Raw genomic sequence first — 18886 nt, 5'->3', positions numbered from 1 at the left:
ACATTTACAAAGCCAAGTCAGTCATTGTTGAAACCTGTGTCAACACGGGAACAAATATCAACACCTACTTCTTGGTATCTAAAATGTTTTGTTCAACCACAGGCAAGTTAAAAGAATACCATGCGCTCTTTTTTTCCAGCATCATGATCCAAACCAAGCGGCAGCACAGAATATGAAAGATTTGCAATGTGTCTTTGACATCGACAATGGATCACCATTTACCTCCGCTTGACGTGAAGTTGTTGTCACTGGCTTTTTTCATTTTTTTTACCTCTCTGTAGAGTCACGATAACAAAACAGTGAGAGAGACAATGCACATTACAAAGACTCACAGATTTCATTGTCTATCTTCAAAACATTGTCACAAGGCTCACCCCTTCTTGCCGTCAGCCACTTTCCTCTAGTCTTCTCCCTCAAGATTATCACCCTCACGTTACAATCAAGCGTTTTCCCCGGTAACAAAGGAAGAGGAAGAGCGGTGGCACACAGCCGTCAGAACGAGAGCTTGTGAATGCAGACCTTTCAAAGCTGTGTCTTCCTCACACCATCTGGTCTGGCTTCTCTGCTGCAAAGACACAAAGGATAAAATGCATTTTCCAGACAAAGTGATGAGATTCCTGTGCGTTTCCTGTTGCCTTGTCCAGCAGCCCTGCCTCCACGTAATGGTGCCGATGACTTCTCTCCTGCTCAGTTTGTAAACAGATCTCTGCTCATGTGATTCGCTGTCTGGATCACAGCTCTCCTTTCACCCGCCCCCTCCTTGCTCTCCCCCTCTCCCTTTCTAACCGGTGCTCTCTCTCTTCATCCTACTTCTCTCTAGCTGAAGGCTATTAGGAGGTGACAGTGGCCAGGCGAGCAGACAGGCAGGCCGAGTCAGACTCTCCCTGATGAGTCTGTGTAAGACAAGGCTGGGAGGGAAATGAGGGTTGATTCACTTTGCTTGACTGGCAGTCACCAAAACAGCAAGAGACTACAGAGGGAAAACAGTTAGAGTGTGAAGCAAGAGGAAAAATATAGAATAGAATAGAATAGAATAGAATAGAGTAGAATAGAATCAAAGGATCCTCTGAGAGCAATCCTACCATATTGCAAAAAAATAAAAAAGAACATGTGACATAAGTAGTGACGCCAGTTATTTCGTCACTGCAAAAATAAATAAATAACAAAAACAAATAAACAAAACACAGCTAATTACACAGTTTTAGTCAAGAGATTTAGTAAATGTTTTTAATTCATGTACAGACAGGAAATATGCAACTGGTGATTCATGTTGCACAATATCAGTGTGTTACGTAAAAAGGTGCTTTTGCTCATTGAAGATGTCAAGTTAAGCTCAATCGATAGCATTTGTGGCATAATGTTGACAGACAAAAATGTTTGGCCTTGTCTTAAATTTAAAAAAATGTGTCTAGGCATTTTTACCCCTTTTCACAATTAAAGTGAAATGGGGCAAATTTTTGGATGATTTTAAAAGAAAAGTGAAGCTTGTAAATTTTATGAAACTACTTAAATTAATATTAATTTAAAGAATTCACTGAATTCTTCTTAGAAATTCTTTGTTTTTGAGTATTATTTGTGCTTAAAGGTATTTAGACTATTTTCTTTTATGGCAATGCATTGCCATGCCAACAAAGTTGCAAAAATTTATATAACGTTACACAGAATAGCAATTAGCAATTTAATAACTTAAACTAAATTCAGCCAGGAATATTTCTAAATGTAAATAAAATCTTTTAATTTCTTCTGTTCTCTGAGCAAATTTTGCATGCACATTTAAGAATTGAATTGGTAAATTTGCTGGATGTAAACCCAGCAAGTGTGAACCAACAAATCTTTCTCAGTTTCAGTTAACTGGGCCCATGATCAAATATCATGAAAGGATTCACTTCACCTCATCAACAACCCCACTGAACAAAGATCAGTATTTTCCCTGTACACCAAATCAATTACCATGTGATCAACTCTCATGGCTTCTGTTAAACTGGCAATTTTATTTAAACAATGCTCTATTGATCCTCTCTTTTCCTACCCTCTGACAACCTGGTACCCTCACAAATCACTGCATGCTTGGCAATCATCTCTGCCTGGATGAATGCCCATCATTTGAAGCTGAAATTATCAAAAACCAAGCTGTTGTTCCTTCAAGCCAAGAAACACCCTTGCCAAGACCTTGTCGTTTCAATAGACAGCTCGACCATCTCACACACACAGAAAGCCAAGAACCTTGGTGTCACAATGGACAATGAGCTGTCAGCTGCAACCTCCATACTAACAACAGTCAATCGTGCAGATTCCTCCTGCAAAACGTTTGCCAGACTGTGGTATTGGCCCCAATCTGCTATTGTCTCAGCTACTGCAATGACTCCTGGCCAACCTCCCAGTGTGTGCAATTAAACCTCTGCAGCCCGGCTGATATTCAACCTTCCCAATTAGTCCCATGTCACATCTCTGCTGCGCCCTCTTCATGGCTTCCTATCCCTGTACAAATCAAGTTCAAAACACCATTCTAGCTTTCAAGGCAGTCAAAGTTCTTGTACCCTTCCACAGTTTCAGTAAACAGTTCTTAATAGAACCATTTTGTTCTTAGTGTGATTAACATTTTAATATAAAGCTTTTTTTTCTACTACAAAGAACCTAATGTACAATGAAAAGTTAATGGTTAGTCATGGAACCATAGATGCCACTAAAGAACCTTTATTTTTAAGAGTGTAGGCTGTATCTGTATTAGCCTGAGCAGGTTTTTTCCTCTGGTAAAAAATTAATATATTTAAAATACATTTATTTCATACTAAGTATAGTTAAAATCTATTAACATATTCACTGACATATCGTTCAAGGTGTACTGACATAAAAATTTTGATTTAATTTTATTTAGAGTGCCACTTGTGCACAATGCACATTTCTTAATATTGAGCCTAAAATGTGTTTTAATGTCAATACTGATGAGGATTGTATCATCTTTGAATAATATCATATAAATGCGACCTATAAATTCAAGATATTTAAAGTGTACATGAAGTATACTTGCAATAGTTCCACATTTTTACACAATCAAAATATACTTCAGTGTATCTTTAGTTGGACTTCAGCACTACTTCCGCACAATTAAAGTGAATTAAGTACAAAATTCGTTGTTCCAAATTAACACACTTTAACTATACCAGTTTAGTATGCCAAAATGGTATTGCAGGGTATTTTTATAAAATATATAAATATGTGAATACCTTTTTAGTATACTAGCATTAAATAACATGTATTTAAAGTACGTATGGTTTTTTCACCAGGGAACACTTGTTTGTATTTGTACAGGAAGTGTTTCTTTAATTGTAGATAGTATTTCAAATGCGTGCTTGCCATCTGTTCATCACAATGGTTTCATATGTGATGATGCTAATGCACTTTTGTAGGTCATTCTGCATAAGAGCATCTGCTAACTCTCTTAAATGACATAAATTACATGTCAGTAGTAGTTAATAACATCATTTGAACAGTTTTTTCCATCTTTATGGAAAAGCATACTTTTCATTGTGTTTTGTTATGGAAAATATGTTTTAGTGCATTATTATTAATTCAATAGACATTAATTTGTCAGATGCACTTTATTGCTTAGCAAAGTGTAACAAGAGGTCATCTTAACCTGAGAGTACATCATGTCTCTTAAAACAGATGCTAGTTGTGCGTTATCAAAATATGACAATTTAAACTGCCAATCTCCTCTCTACTAAGATAAAATGATCTTACTTTCCTTTAAAAAGTTTGCAAAAAAACTGAACACTCTGAATTACATCTTTCAGTGGCGAATATCAACATAATACTCAAGCATGTTTACCATGAAGGAACAACAACAACAAAAACAAAAAATGAAAAATTCTGAATGTATAAAATTTATATTTAAAAGAGAACGCACAAAATGTTTTTCATTCACCTAACAGTTGTTCTCTTTTGTATACATGTCCCATTTGTTTAAGCGGCTGTACACCGGAGTGTCATCGATCTCTCTGTACATGTAAACCCCAGTGACGTGGTTCCACTCCAGTCTGGGAATGACGCTCTTGGCTCCCTTGCAGTCTTCTAGAAGCTGCTTCTCCTGATCTTCCAAGGCCACAAAGCCAAAGAAGTTCTTGACGCATTCAGCAGCATGGTATTTAGAATGTACTTCAGCTGTACGCTGGAAGAGAGCTTGTTCGTTGGAACGATACTGGGTCCAGTACTCCTCCTGCTGATAGCCAAGGGTAGAGCAGCAGTGTTTCAGACAGAGGAGCAGAAAGACAGAGAGGGAGATGATTCCAACCAGCAACCAGCCCAAAAGCTAGATAAAGAAAAAAAGAAAAAAAGAGGAGGTTATACATTTCATACATTTGAGTAAATGCCCAATGAAATTAGAAGTGTATATTTAATGCAGGACTATAACAAGACTATATTGCAGTGATAAATACCTGGGATTCATACTTTAGCTGGCGTTCAATCACTCTTGAGTAGTTCATAAATTGAGCAGGTATATCCTTACACGGAAACCGGGCCATGATCTCTGGAGTCTTTGTAGAAGGGGGGAAATGATCCAAAGAAGAGGGGTCTACAAATTCACTTAAAGCACAAACATACGCCTCTCCTCTCAGGAGGGAAATAACTGACCAAGTGATGGGGGCAACAACTGCTCTCCCCAAAATGGAGCCCAACAGAGCAAAAGCAGCAGACAGTGATAATTTCCGGCATTTTCTGGTGCGGCACTCTGACACAACGTCCCAGGTATTTCGATTGAGCATCAACCCAATGACAAAGAAAGCCAGGGCTGGTACACCAATTGCTGCCAGGCCATACAGGTAATTCTTCTTTGGTGAACATGGACAGTGAAATGCAAAAATATTGTATGCTGTCTGACTGGCTACTGTCCCTAAACCTATCAGGCCATTGAAGATCATGACATCTTTACTCTTGAAGAAGAGCGAAACAAATTTGAAGTTTTCTGAGATGAGTGCAGCCATCTTGTCCTGATTTTCTCAATGTGAATTACTGCAGATTAAACAAAAGTCTTTCAGAGAGTCTCTGTAAAGTAAACCTAAAACACTGACAAAGACAGAAGAGTGAAGAGTCCTCCTTTGTTATCTGATACCATCATACAGAAAAGCAGAAACAGACTCTAAAAACTAGAGAAACATAGAAACATAAAAACAAATATGCATGTGTACAAATCAGAAGATTATGAGATTCAATTCAAAGAACGATTTCATGCAGAAAAGCTCTCTGAACAAAGACCTTTTGGGCAAGTCTCAGCACGACACTCAGCCCAAATTAGAAACTAAAAACCATTTAGAAGCGAAGAGACTTACATTCCATTGCAATGAGGTACAAATGGTCTCCCTGAACAGCCATAAAGTTTTACAAATATGTACAAACAAATGCAGACAGCAACAGAAGTCCTTAAAACAAATGAGTTTTCTGTATGTAGCTCATGTTGTGTTGAAGTAGTGAGGTCTTTCCTTCACTCTGTCGGTTGTTTGCATGCAGCACTCAATCATCAGCAGGAACTTCATCTGGTTCCAGCCCCAGTGGAAAGTATGAGCATTTAACTAAAACAAGCTGGGCAACGTCATGAATCAAATCACCTCCCCACATTTGGCAAAACATGTCTTGTAAAGTAGTTCCACCTATAATTACATTGCAAAAAAAAAGAGAGAGATCAAACAAAGATGAAACCAAGGTATTACTGGTAGTATACAAGCAAAAAACATTGGTTAACACAAAATAGCTCTTCAAAAATGGACTAGACTGAAGCTTTTTTCCGGTCCTTAAGTGTTATGACAATTAAAAATAGATTTTAAAATAATATAAAATATAACTTACTCCAACTGTGGGTCAAAATACTATGGAGTGCCTAAAAGGATATGTTGGTGGAAAAAAATACAGGATGGGAGGAACTTTGTGCCCTGCGTCGAATTGTGCCTTGTTTTTAAACAAATCCACAAATAGGAGCAAGTTCCTACTGACGTGGTCTTGAACTTTGTTTAAAAATAAAGTTCATCCACTATTTCCTAATGTTGGGATCACAAGGAAGGCAATGCAAAAACTGTGTTTTTTCACAAATTGGTACTGTACAGCGTCCTGTTGTCTTTGGATTTATGTGTAGACCTGTGTGTTCCCCTCTCTTGTTATTTACTTACATGCGTGAATCGGTGGGCAGCAGGGGCGTGTCTAGAGCATTTTAAATGGGGTGGCCAGTCTGGGGCACTGGCTTAAAAGAGGGTGGCCGGGGGTGGGGGGGTTATGGTTTGCGATGTATGTTAAAATACATCGTGTATACACTCACTAAACAAAGAGTGACAGCTTTTTTAGTGGTAATGAGCACTCTTTGCAAGCTTTCTAGTCTATGATCCATTTAAAATGTAGAACTTTGTTTTTCAGACACACACACACGTTGCAAAGTTTCGGGAATGACATCTGCATATTTATGTGGGATTCACTCTCGAAGTAGCAGTGATTGACACAATGATGACCAAAGCAATAGACGGGAGAAAATATGTTAAAATGGGCATTAAGACTAGAGCACCCTCACTAATTTCAGAAGCACCCTCAGTGATTATTTCTGGAACCTGGTTAATACACTTTTATTGTCAAATCTATATACAAAAACAACAAAATACAAAAGCACTTAATAAAACAATTGAATAAATGCATATTTATAAGTTAAGCACTTAACTAAAATAAGTAGGCTATTAATAAAATAAATAACTAGAGAAGGCTGACTATAATCAGCTTGCTTCCATTTAATGAGATAAGCCTACTCCTCATCTGAATTAGAAAAAAAGCGCTTCTAGTCTTCAGTGATGCAAGAACGTTTGAGCATGTAATCTCTGAGCAAAAGCAGAGCCAATTCATAAAAGAACAATGTATATTTAAAAGCACACATCCAGTTTTGTGTGAGTGAAGGAAATCCCTTTGCGAGTGGAGATTCGTGCTCGTGCATTACATGGATCACGTAACATTATGCGCTCTTGATATCTGTCAAATATCACGCTATAGAAACCGCCTAAAATTAAGTATAAAGAGGAGAAGAAAGCGGGGGGGGGGGGGGGGTGGACCTGGGGTGGCCAGCCAAATTTCAGGGGGGGCCGGTGCCACCCCTGGCCACCACGTAGACACGCCTCTGGTGGGCAGGGCTAAACAGGCAGTGATGTAAAAGCAGGCATTGATATTCTTCCACAGAGGTGGTGTTTAGCCACATTATTATGTCATAAAGAGGCACATTCCTGTCCTTTTTGCAGATTGGCTTCAATATAAGATGTTTTTAGACTAACAAGAAAATTTGAGTTCTGAAACTTACTGGATATTTTTATAGTACAATGATCTCTTTCATTTAAAACCATCAAGGGAATTTTGATTTCTCAGTTCATGACCCCTTTAAGCCATGTTAAGCATTTTCTGTTCTATATAATGGTTTAACACAAAAGTTCTGTAAAATATTTTTTTCTCCCATCCCGTATTTTTTTACACCACTTAAGGGTTTTGGTGAAATACCTCTATAGTGACAGAAGTGTTACGGTGACAAATTTAGCCATTTTGTATTATTTTACTTTTTACTACAGTATGTAGTAAAATGTAATATCTTGGAGCTACATATTGGCCACTTACATATTCCTTCATACTTCACAACAAATATTTTCCTTCCCAGTCATAAAAACAATTAGTTGCTAAAAATAGAAAAATGATTGCAAAATGCTACAGTAAAAACACCTTCATTGGTTATGTAAATAATTAGAATTTTTCTTAAAATTTTTTACTTTTTCTCATTGAATCAAATTTATTTATTTATTTGTTTGTTTGTTTGTTTTGATGTTTAGGAAAAAAAAGGATTTCACAAGAACAAAACCATAACATTAATATAAAAAATGACGAAAAAATCATTTAAACTACAATTTTAATGGCCCACTAAGTGTCTGTTTTATAATCAAATGAGCCATTAGCTCGTTACAAACATAAATCTTGCCGTGTGAGCTGGTAACGTCATTATTTTCATTACAAAAAAAATTATATTTTTAATGCTATTTTATCAGATAATTATTCAGTGTTACCTTTCAGGAAGCATGATCATTTTCTGCATACTATTCAGTAAAAATAGCATTTGTAACACTTAATTTGAAGCTGGCGGTTAGTGAGTAAGACTGCACGGGCCTTGCAGAAGAACATGTTTTGGTTATGCTTTACAACTTTACAAGTCAGATGAGCCTCTGTGGAAGAAACGCAACCAAAACACAGGCTCAAGAAATAACCAGTCTACACTAAATGGGACGCAAATTGACAAATCTGACAGCTGAACATTGTTAATTTGGCTAACCAATAGGTTTAAAATTTACTCAGTCCATCCTTGAAAATAACTTTTACAGCATGCACTATACAGCAAACCATAATGAAATGACTCCTTACAATAGCTAACACTAATAAACTCCTGCTGTTGGAGAGCTATATTGCTATCCGTTGGTTAAATAAAATATCTTGACCATTGTGTAAGAAACAAGCCATAGGTCAGTTTTAAATTTTTTCAAATCAGAGGTCTCTCCAGGTCAAAAAAAGGCCAAGCCTACCTTTTTTTTTTTTTTTTTTTTTTTGGATTTGCTTTTTTCTCACTCGTTGTGACAACAAACTCTCAGCTTTACACCATAGGGCCTGCATGCACCAGAGCTACTCTCTTTTTATGGATATGACTTTGACATGCACAAATGAATGATTGTAGCCAATTTCCCGCAAAATCTGTCCCAACAACTCTAAAATGTAAATAATTATTATAGGCTTACCATGGTGTTTCAGAGTAACCAAAACATGGTTTTATTTTAATTTTGATCATATTGAACAAAAAAAAAAGGTTAGCTGTGTAACCTCCACTGTAGCCAACTACTACCAGGCAATTTTGTAAATCAGGGGTAAATCCATGAATCCATTGTAAGATTGTGACCCTGGACCACAAAACCATTCATAAGCAGCACGGGTATATTATTTGTAGAAATAGCCAAAAATACATTGTATGGGTCAAAATTATTGATTTTTCTTTTATGCCAAAAATCATTCGGATATTAAGTAAAGATCATGTTCCATGAAGATATTTTGTAAATTTCCTACTGTAAATGTATCAAAACGTAATTGTTGATTAGTAATATGCATTGCTAAGAACTTCATTTGGACAACTTAAAAGGTGATTTTCTCAATATTAAAATTTTTTGCACCCTCAGATTCCAGATTTTCAAATAGTTGTATCTCAGCCAAATATTGTCCTTACAAACCATACATCAATTGAAAGCTTATTTATTCAGCTTTCAGATGATGTATAAATCTCAATTTTTTTTAAAAAAAAAAATTGACCCTTATTACTGGTTTTGTGGTCCAGGGTCACATTTCTGTTTTTAGTACACCTACTGCTGCTATCAGAATTGGAATACAAACTCAAGCTAGTCACTTCATAAGACATTTTAGCATGACTGTCTACCTTATAATAATACTGGTTTCAGACAGGCCTTCAAGGCCCTAAACGTAATATCTAGAGCAAATCCAGCTGAGCTTATAACTATAAGTGAATTATTTGGTGCCACCCAAATTTTAAAGATTTTTAAATTAACTGTGGCAGGCTGTGATTAAGGGTTGAAAAATATAAAAAATTAAATTAAAGACCATAGATATTTATATAGCCTATGTATCTATGTTAGAGGCAGCCACTGAATTTCATGAGCAAACAAAAATTCATGAGCAGTTATTTTTTATATAAATTTGATTTGAGTAATTTCTACATTGAAAGCAAACAGAATGGTCTTTAGCTTTGTGAAAGTAAAAAAAAAAAAGCTAATTATGGAACAGCAGCGATATAGCATTTACCTGTTGTAAACAAAGCAAATTGTTTTACCCCTGTTAACAAAGCAGTGCTGTGCTTATGAACACTACAATAATGTGCATTATATGGATGTAAGATGAAAAGAAAATGCAATTGAAACTTTTCTGAAGACAGTCAATTCTTCTCAAAGATACATTCATATAAGCCCCCACCCCCAATTTAATATTTAGGATTTTCTTCGAATATTTCGAGCATTGTGGACAGTGATCTTCCTGTGCCTGTCCAGTGTTTTCTCTGATAGCGCATATATTCACATATCTCTGGCCTCTGTTAAGGCCCTGTTTATAAACTTTGTAATATTGCCACATATTTCCAAGGTTAATGCCATTATGAGCCAAAAGAAAACAGATTGCCAATTCAGGCCTGATCTAAATGTAAATCATTTCAGAAAAATATTTTTATATCTAAAAATACATAAAATTATTTTAGAATTTAATGTCCATAATATTGTGGGTCTCAATGTCCAGCAAAGCAAATTGTACACTATACTCTAAAACTGATCCATTTCTGTAGAATTCCTCCAGCAAATCTTCATCAAATCTGAAATTATGTCTGACAAAATATCCATTTGACAATTTAAAACAGCTTTTCTTTAATAGCAACAGTGGCCATCTCAGCAATGCATTGACTATGTTTTAACATTCAACTTGATGTCTGTTTAGAAAAAAAGCCTAATTGTGGCACAGGCACAGTCTCAGTAAGACTGAGCTGATTTTTGAAAGGCTGCAGGTTTGAATGATCCAGCAGCCATCATCAATACAGACTCAATATAGCATTGTCCAGAAATATTATGTTTTTTTGTTTGCTATAAAGTTTTTAATGATTTTTTACATTATTGTTATAAACATTTAGCTTTGTACTTCTAACATTGATATTCAAAATAGATAACATTTATTATATGAATATTAAAAAAAATTATCTGATTTCTTAAAAAAACTAAAACATATTTGCACTAGAAGTAAAAATAATCACAAGCTTTAAGTATTTAATTTACTATTTTTTTTTCCCTTTATGGTCTGAGTGGTGTCTGAGTGGTGTTTCTTGATTCCAAAGATATTCGTTTTTTGGGTGTGTAGTATTATTCATTAATTTGACACTAATTAGTCAGATTTAAAGGATAAAATGTCCATTTCTTTGTCAATTCCTTAACAGTCATGTTCAGTTGTGTACATGGCCCATTTGCTTAAGCGGCTGTATATGGGAGTGTTATCACTCTCTCTGTACATGTAAACCCCTGTGATGCGGTTCCACTCCAGTCTGGGAATGACACTCTTGATTCCCTTGCAGTCGTCTAGAAGCTGCTTCTCCTGATCTTCCAAGGCCACAAAGCCAAAGAAACTCTTGACATTTTCAGCCGCATGGTATTTAGCATGTACTTCAGCTGTACGCTGGAAAAAAACTTGTTCGCTGGAGCAGTACTGGGACCAGTAAGCCTCCTGATGGTAGCCAAGCGGAGAGCAGCAGTTTTTCAGACAGAGGAGCAGAAAGATGGCTAGGGAGAAGATTCCCACCAGCAACCAGCCCAAAAGCTAGATGAAGAAGGGAAAAAATTAAGTTTGTACATATCAGAAGTGTTGATGCGATAGGGACTGTAACAACACTATGAAAAATGACAAGTACCTGGGATTCATACTTTAACTTGCGTTCAACCTCTCCTGAGTAGTTCATAAACAGAGCAGGTACATCTTTACATGGAAACTGGGCCATGATTTCTGGACCAGGTGTAGTTATAAAGAAATCGTCCAAAAATGAGGGGTTCATGAACTCACTGAAAGCACAGACATACGCCTCTCCTCTCAGGAGCGAAATTACAGTCCAGGTGACAGGGGCAACGAATGCTCTGCCCACAGTGGAGCCCAGCAGAGCAAAAGCAGCAGTCACTGATAATTTCCTGCATCTTCTGCTCCGACACTCTGACACAATGTCCCAGGTATTCTGATTCAGCATCACCCCAATGACAAAGAAAGCCAGGGCTGGTACACCAATGGCAGCCAGGCCGTACAGGTAATTCTTCTTTGGTAAACATGGACAGTTAAAAGCTAAAATGTTGTATGCTGTCTGACCAACCACTGTTCCTAAACCAATGAGGCCATTGAAGACCATGACATCCTTACTCTTGAAGTAAAGTGCTATAAATTTGATGTATTCTGAGAGGAAAGCAGACATCTTATTTTAATATAGGCGTATTCCTCTTTCTCCGTTTCTTTTCACTGACGATGATTATTGTCTCTGTAAATGAACCCTAAAACCTGACAAAGACAGATGTGTACTGTAAGTAAGTCCTTTATGGTTGACACAGTTAAACATAAAAAGAGGGGCAAAACAAAAACAGTTTCATTATACAATTTCTAAATTAATGATGTAGTCGTACATTCAGTTCATATAAAAACAATTAATTGGGCAGTTTCCTCAAGCCTCTATGTGCCACTCAAATTAATTACCAAAAACCAAATATCAACTGAAAAATCGAAACATTTCTAAAAATGAAGACTTACATTTGATCGCCAGGGAGTACAAATGGTCTTGCTGAACATCCACAAAGTTTAAAAAATATGTACAAGCTGAAGCAGATCGTAAAAACCAAACAAAAACCTGTCTGTATGTCACTGTATTTGTTGTGGTCAAGAAGTGAGATCATTCCCTCGCTCTGTCTGTTATGTACATACAGCAGTGAATCACCGATGGCAATTACAATCTGGTTTCAGCCCCAGTGGAACTAACAAGCATTTAACTTAAACAGGTTGGGCTAAAGTAAATGAGAAAGATCAGACAAAAAAAAAAAAATATTTTTCTCTCTCTACATATAAATGTCGTCCAAAGTATTGTTCAAAATGCCTCCTGAGAGAGACCCAGTAAGAATGGATATGCCAGTGGTTACAGTTCATTTTTTGTCTCAATTATCTGACACTCCTTTCGCAGGTCTTGGAATTAAACTAGGTGTGTTTAATTAAAGAGACATACAAAATAAGGAACATTGAAGTGCACAGAGCATCTTGGAATGAAGAGATCATCACCACAATGACATGAAACAGATTCCCCATGACAGGCCACAGGAGAGTAAATGAGTTCTGAAGTGAGGTTCTTAACCTTTATGACTACATCCACTGTCCAAAATTATATTCAAAGCCAGTTTACAGAAATTGGGATAGTGTTCATACATAAAACAAGTAACTAGGCCTAGTTCCAAATTTAAATAATGACATTTAGAATTTCCTTTTTTTTTTTTTTTTTCTTATTTTAAAACATTTTAATTCATCTTGAGGCCCTCTTGTTAGTTTGCTGAAGCTTCCTATAGGGTCCTGGAACCTGAAATCCACTGCTTTAAGATATCCTTAAATATCCTAAAATCACATACATAATCAATTATGAGTTAGTAATAAATACTGCTGCTTTAAACTGAAGAGTTTAAGACTACCAGGTTGTGTAAACGCAAAAGTCTGGCCTACTAAGCAAGCTATACAGTTGCATACTGCTGCAGCAGCTTCTGTTGGACAATAACATTGTCTGTGACTATGGGAAACATAATTTATGATGTAGGTAACCTACTTTGATCGCTTTAGCAGCCATAGCAACTTGCTATTAGTAGGCGATAATACTGTAAATATAACCTCCGGAGTGACGTTAGCAGCTGCTGTTATGTCTTTGACAGCCTATCCTATGACTGATTACATTAACAAACTCTTCCTGAATTAAACTTTTAGCTATAACTTAGATAAGAGTGACATTCCTTATTAACATCGCCATTATCATTATATTAATATTGTCAAATTGGTCACACCTGCGTGTTGCTTTGTGTTATCACAGAAAAGCCCATATTATCCTATTATTTTATGTTCTCATTTATTTATAGTAACAAACAACACGTTTAGAACAGTGACTGATTGAATGACTACTGAGTCTCAGGAGGGTATCAAATAAGAAATGGCATGCAGTGAATAGAAATGAGATCTTGACAGTGAGTACTGCTATACCAGACTAAGATTAAACCATGAAGTCAGACTTTGGAGTAGTATGCCACAGCTGTGTTTTTCATAGGTGTGTGAGTGTAGCGCTCATCTGAGAGGCTGAGCGTATCCAAGCATGCATGTCCATTCATATTCATATATTCAGCGTGTTTGTTCAGAAATAGTGGGGGTTTACATGTATGCCAGTTCCACAGCACTTTATTCATGTCTTCTTCTTTACGGATTCCAAGAAGCTTCTCCTCGTCACTCTTCTGTTTTTCCCCATCATCATCTTTGTTGCCTTTCTTTTTCTTTGTAGGTAGCTGGAACTGTGGAACAATTTCACCACTGATACTCTCGAAGTATTGCTGTATGCAGACCTTAGCAAAGCTCTTGGCGTGCTCTTTGCATGTTTCGTCGAATAGTTTGCGCTCTGTATCAATGTAGTGCGACCAATATTTGGTTTTAAGAAAAGCGGCTTGTGTAAAACAAGGTCTTATCGCCCTTATCAAGAAGGCTGCTATAGTTATTACCATTAAAAAGGTCCATCCACAGGCCTAAAAAAAAACATTGCAACAGATTAATTTAAAAATAAAACAATATATTGTTTTATATTTTATTATATATAATATATAGCCTAGCCTAGTTTTATATAGACAATATAGGCCTATAGTTTACATATTATCAAACTGAATGTCATAGCCATCTATGGGGGGGGGGGGGGGCTGTTGGGGTATTTCACCAGATTATGGTGTAGTGCCGAAATTTGCACCCTGCCAGATTATGCACCCCCTGGTATTGGTAGGTTTAGGAGTAGGTGTGGGGGAGGGGTTAGGATTAGGGGTGGGGTTGGGATTAGGCAATCAGGTAGTGACTTCAACGAGGGGATGCAGAATCTGGCAGGGGTGAAGAATTCGGCACAACACCGTTCAGTTGGATTATTTCTCAAACAAAAGGAAGGTTAGGAAAAGGGGCACTGACATAGACCAATAAAATTTAGTGTCTTAGTATATCGTATCCTCTCAGATTCACATATGGTGGTGAAATAATCCTTTGACATGGTTAAAAATAATGAATGGTCTTGTCACCTATTACCTTTCCCTCCAGTTTGGGCGCAGTTCTCAGAGTAATATGACACATTATGCTCTACTCTTGTGTCCTAAACGCTCGTTTTTTGGGTCGACAGCTTATAAAAACGTAGTTCTGGGTTTTTAAGCTTGTTTACTATAGGCTACACCTTGTCACATAGCAGCTTTTACGCATTGCTCTGTTTTTTTGTTATAAGTCAAAAACGACAAGGAGGCAGCTTCCCGCAATAGAAAGTCAATGGAGAGCGTTGCCCCCCCCCCCCCCCCACCCGCCTCAGGTGGGCGTGGTCTTCAAATTAAGACGCTTTGCGCTCTGTCTCTATATGCCTATGAATATATAATGAGGTAAGCTCTAAAGCATTTTATAGTTGGTTGTTTGTTGATAAACAACTTCAGCATCTCTTCACGCTTGACACTATAATTAGTAACAACTCAGGTGCGTGCTAGTTACAAATTTTACAAAATGACAAATATTGCTTTACCCAGCGTTAATAGTAGGCTAATAGGTAAGATAATTTAGAAACCCCCATTTAATCATTAAGTTTTGAAATAATGCCATTACCTGTGACAAGCAGCGAATGTACCTAGTGGCCGCTTCTCTGGAAATAATCTCATTGCCATCAAATACGTCTATGCATGGAATCCTTGCCTGTAATTTCAGAAGCTCCTTTTTGGATAAGCTTGGATAGGTCTCGTTGAGGAACTCAGATAAATCCGCCGTGGCGCTGAAAGCACACAAAAAACTCTTGCCATCCATTAAAGTCACGGCTACCCATACAGCCGGAGCGATGAGAGCGCGCTGCGTCATGGAGCTGAACATGTAGCGCAAAACCGCCGGATCCTTCCTGCGTTTTCCAACCGGTCTCTTCCATTCCTCGGTTAACACTGATATGTTGTTGTTAAGTACATAGCCAAGTAAAAAGAACCATATTGGCGGAACAATTAGAATGCCGATTCCATACGCATAATTGTAGTCTGGAAGACAAGGACAGGTGAACTCAAAAGAGGAATACATCTGAGCACTTGCCAGAGCCATGATCCCACAGATGCCATTCATGAACGACTCTTGGTTGGCTTGCAGGAACTGGACCATAATTCGAAACTTATCCATTTTTAAAAAGTCAGTTCACCTTTAAAAGCAAAATAATAGATCAAATTAGTGCAGTTGAGCAATAATAAATGATAAATCTTATTGTGATTATCAAAGACGTATTCTATCTTGGCAGAGAGAAAAGAGAGCAAGACTGCTGGAGCAGAGTTGAGTCTAAAGTGAACAAAGGTTCACCAGGTCGCATTAATGCATGGATGCACATGAGTGACAGGCCCCTCCCTCCTTTAGAGGCTGTAGCACATCCTCAACTAAATAGTTGGGTGTGATTTTTGTCCTTGCATTGTCCAGTGTTTAAACTGTTTACTGTCAAGCATAATACATAACTACAAGCCTAAATATTCCTTACTCAAAAAGTGAAGGCAAAAGAACATTTCAAAACATGGACTACCAACACAGAACACAGTGGTCTAACTGCCATGCAGCTAAGATGATAAACATATTTTTATTAATCAATATTATAAATAAATATACATACACAATATATACAGACAAATACATTTACAACATATTTGTTTCAGGTGTTACCAGGGTTCTGTAGTAATTTGCATCCAAACCATATCCATGAGCTGGTTGTGTAATGTGTTTGGAAAGAGACATGCAAAAATACACAAACTAAATCCCAGCATATTCAAATGCACCAACATGCAAGCGCTTGAGGAAGGTTAAAACAAGGCTTTCTGAATTGACAATAATCTGATAGTAACATTGCAATTCAAAAATGTTTGGGTTCTACATTCTATGCAGATGAAAAATTCTTTATCCAGGTATCATTGCACCAGAATCCTATGGGGCCTGGAGGACTCATTGCAACATTGATGAAGACAGAAATTATACATTATTATATATCCATTGCACCGGCATGCAAGCTTTTTAAGATTTGCTTCTGAATTAACATTAATTAGTCAATTAGTTCTCAAATTATTACATTTCTAGGGTCAAGATTTTTCATTATCTTTATTAATATTTCATGAACATGTCACTTATTTACATTAATTCTAGTTTAAGAGGTATGATCTTTTTCTCCCTCAGTCTTACACTTCAGAGAACAATGCCTTTCCATTGATATCTTCCCAAGTGATACAAACTTTGGGTTTATAGGCCATCCTGGTCACGTCCAGCTCTGGTTTACACTCGTACCAGGTTTGCAGCAAGTGATCCACCTGATCTTGTCTGGTTATACCATGCAGACGCTCCTCTTCCTCCTCTTCATATTCATTATGGATTGTGCTGGGTCTGAATGCACTTGAGAGGGGCATTCTCACAGTCACGTCTTCTCGCATACTCTCAAAGAACTGCACCACACATTTTCTGGCAAAATCTCTGGCATGTAGGACACACGTCTCATCGAAGAGCTTCTGCTCAATGTCCAGGTAATTGCTCCAGTAGCGTGTCTGCAGAAAAGTGGCGTGATTGAAGCAAGGCTTTAGAACACGACCGACAGCGCCCAAAAAAATGAAGAAGAGGAGGATCGACCAGCCTATTGCCTTTGAGAAGAAGATAAATTGTACAAGAAGAACAGATGAATCATCTGGTTATGCAAGGCATGAAAGGATTTTAACCACCTACAGATTTGCTAAAGGTCTGCTCCTGTCAGCTTTGTACAGCTCAATCTTACTTAGCAGCTATCAAGTCAAAAATGGCATTGACATCACGGTTCTTTGACTAAAGACAATGTAAGCACTGAAAAAATGCACCAAAAAATTTAAGAAAACCCATTCACCTGAGAGTAACAACGCACATAGCGTGAGACAGCTTTCCGAAAACTGCTGTTTTTGAAGATGACATCCTCTTTGCAAGGCACCTTAGCCATGATCTTGATCAATTCTATGCCAGTGCTGTTTGGTATTCCTGTAAAATATTTAGGGTCTACATTCATACTAAATGCGCAGATGAAACATTTTCCATCCAAGAGTGTCATCAGAATCCAGACCATGGGGGCCAGAAGAGACCGTTGCAACATTGATGAGAGCAAAAATCTAGAAGAAGGATAATATAAGTGTTTTAGTAGCACTTTATTTTACAGTCCTGTTCCTCATGTACATACTGTACTTATTAATGTAAATACAATAACCAGGTAATAACTGTACTAACCCACTCTGAACCTACCCCTTAACCTAACCCTACCCCATTTAGTTACTTTATTACCAGTACTTTCTTAGGTAAGTACTTTGTAAGTACATGCAAGTACTAATTAATATTAGTATTAATATTAATATTAATAATAAATGAGTAGCCTAATATTATGAATATTATTTAGCTTCAAACTTACTTTACCACTGCTGGATTTTTTGTCCTCTTGCCCAGGGGTCTGACCCACTCTTCCATCAGCACCCCAGTATGACGATTAACTAACACTCCCAAAAGGAACAATATAATTGGAGGGACGAACATGACCCCCAGTGCGTACATCTTATTGTATTGGGGTAAACAGGGGCAGTTGAAATCAAAACTTGTATACAACTTGACGCTTATCAGTGACAATATTATACAGATACCATTGGAGATGGACTCAGAATTTGATTGGAAATACTGCAGAACCAACTTTAAACGATCCATTTATTAGTTTAGGTTATCGCTGTAAGAGGCTTCAGATTAGAGGCTACTTATCTGATATTCGACCGCCAAATAGTACGCTGTTCAAATCTGCGCTGTTCAAGTCTGCGAAAAAGACAAAAAAAAAACTCACTTGAGAAATGGTTAGTTTAATTTAAAAGTAATTGTATGGATCACGTGTAAATGAATGTTTCACAGATATTAAAGCATCTCGCGAGCTCTGCGTGCTGAAGTGTGATGGGTTCACTTGTAGGGCACGCGCACCTGCTTCTTTGGCCACACCCAAATGTGCGCACGAATACCTGGCTCTAAAACTAGT

General features: G+C 37.3%; 4 protein-coding genes across 5 annotated transcripts; all 4 read right to left on the bottom strand.

The window, feature by feature from the left end:
• Window positions 1-3580: 3580 nt before the first annotated feature.
• On the bottom strand, window positions 3581-5662 carry LOC109092152 (calcium homeostasis modulator protein 2-like). 2 transcript variants are annotated; one of them, XM_019105878.2, is made up of 3 exons: window positions 5328-5662; window positions 4437-5010; window positions 3581-4309 (listed from the first exon to the last, which is right to left on the bottom strand). In XM_019105878.2, exons 2-3 carry the CDS (start codon window positions 4980-4982, stop codon window positions 3926-3928), a joined length of 930 nt encoding a protein of 309 aa, XP_018961423.1. In that variant the 5' UTR covers window positions 4983-5010; window positions 5328-5662; the 3' UTR covers window positions 3581-3925. The 2 variants fall into 2 exon arrangements, with proteins under 2 accessions (XP_018961423.1, XP_018961421.1); XM_019105876.2 differs by having other exon boundaries at window positions 4437-5064; window positions 5328-5659.
• A 4155-nt stretch (window positions 5663-9817) lies between these two features.
• On the bottom strand, window positions 9818-12061 carry LOC109092154 (calcium homeostasis modulator protein 2-like). The gene is made up of 2 exons (XM_019105880.2): window positions 11492-12061; window positions 9818-11400 (listed from the first exon to the last, which is right to left on the bottom strand). Exons 1-2 carry the CDS (start codon window positions 12035-12037, stop codon window positions 11017-11019), a joined length of 930 nt encoding a protein of 309 aa, XP_018961425.1. The 5' UTR covers window positions 12038-12061; the 3' UTR covers window positions 9818-11016.
• A 99-nt stretch (window positions 12062-12160) lies between these two features.
• LOC109092148 (calcium homeostasis modulator protein 1-like) lies at window positions 12161-16160 on the bottom strand. Its single transcript, XM_042736947.1, has 2 exons — window positions 15466-16160; window positions 12161-14372 (listed from the first exon to the last, which is right to left on the bottom strand). Exons 1-2 carry the CDS (start codon window positions 16012-16014, stop codon window positions 13866-13868), a joined length of 1056 nt encoding a protein of 351 aa, XP_042592881.1. The 5' UTR covers window positions 16015-16160; the 3' UTR covers window positions 12161-13865.
• Window positions 16161-16529: 369 nt separating this feature from the next.
• Window positions 16530-18807, bottom strand: LOC109100173 (calcium homeostasis modulator protein 3-like). Its single transcript, XM_019113670.2, has 3 exons — window positions 18284-18807; window positions 17735-17990; window positions 16530-17498 (listed from the first exon to the last, which is right to left on the bottom strand). Exons 1-3 carry the CDS (start codon window positions 18568-18570, stop codon window positions 17046-17048), a joined length of 996 nt encoding a protein of 331 aa, XP_018969215.2. The 5' UTR covers window positions 18571-18807; the 3' UTR covers window positions 16530-17045.
• Window positions 18808-18886: the final 79 nt, after the last annotated feature.

The sequence above is a fragment of the Cyprinus carpio genome, chromosome B13 (genome assembly GCF_018340385.1).
Source record: "Cyprinus carpio isolate SPL01 chromosome B13, ASM1834038v1, whole genome shotgun sequence".
In the NCBI taxonomy this organism is placed as follows: domain Eukaryota; kingdom Metazoa; phylum Chordata; class Actinopteri; order Cypriniformes; family Cyprinidae; genus Cyprinus; species Cyprinus carpio.
The sequence above is the reverse complement of the archived record's forward strand: the minus strand, read 5'-3'. Positions and strand labels throughout refer to the sequence as shown.

What these genes read in the sequence shown, in the direction of transcription:
- LOC109092152 (XM_019105878.2), bottom strand. Translation starts at nt 4,982, where the DNA reads ATGGCTGCACTCATCTCAGAAAACTTCAAATTTGTTTCGCTCTTCTTC. An exon ending in AGCTAAAGTATGAATCCCAG is followed by an intron (nt 4,310 to 4,436) that starts GTATTTATCACT and finishes TTCTTTATCTAG; the next exon opens with CTTTTGGGCTGGTTGCTGGT.
- LOC109092154 (XM_019105880.2), bottom strand. Translation starts at nt 12,037, where the DNA reads ATGTCTGCTTTCCTCTCAGAATACATCAAATTTATAGCACTTTACTTC. An exon ending in AGTTAAAGTATGAATCCCAG is followed by an intron (nt 11,401 to 11,491) that starts GTACTTGTCATT and finishes TTCTTCATCTAG; the next exon opens with CTTTTGGGCTGGTTGCTGGT.
- LOC109092148 (XM_042736947.1), bottom strand. Translation starts at nt 16,014, where the DNA reads ATGGATAAGTTTCGAATTATGGTCCAGTTCCTGCAAGCCAACCAAGAG. An exon ending in ACATTCGCTGCTTGTCACAG is followed by an intron (nt 14,373 to 15,465) that starts GTAATGGCATTA and finishes GTTTTTTTTTAG; the next exon opens with GCCTGTGGATGGACCTTTTT.
- LOC109100173 (XM_019113670.2), bottom strand. Translation starts at nt 18,570, where the DNA reads ATGGATCGTTTAAAGTTGGTTCTGCAGTATTTCCAATCAAATTCTGAG. An exon ending in AAAAATCCAGCAGTGGTAAA is followed by an intron (nt 17,991 to 18,283) that starts GTAAGTTTGAAG and finishes TCCTTCTTCTAG; the next exon opens with ATTTTTGCTCTCATCAATGT. An exon ending in ATGTGCGTTGTTACTCTCAG is followed by an intron (nt 17,499 to 17,734) that starts GTGAATGGGTTT and finishes TTCTTCTCAAAG; the next exon opens with GCAATAGGCTGGTCGATCCT.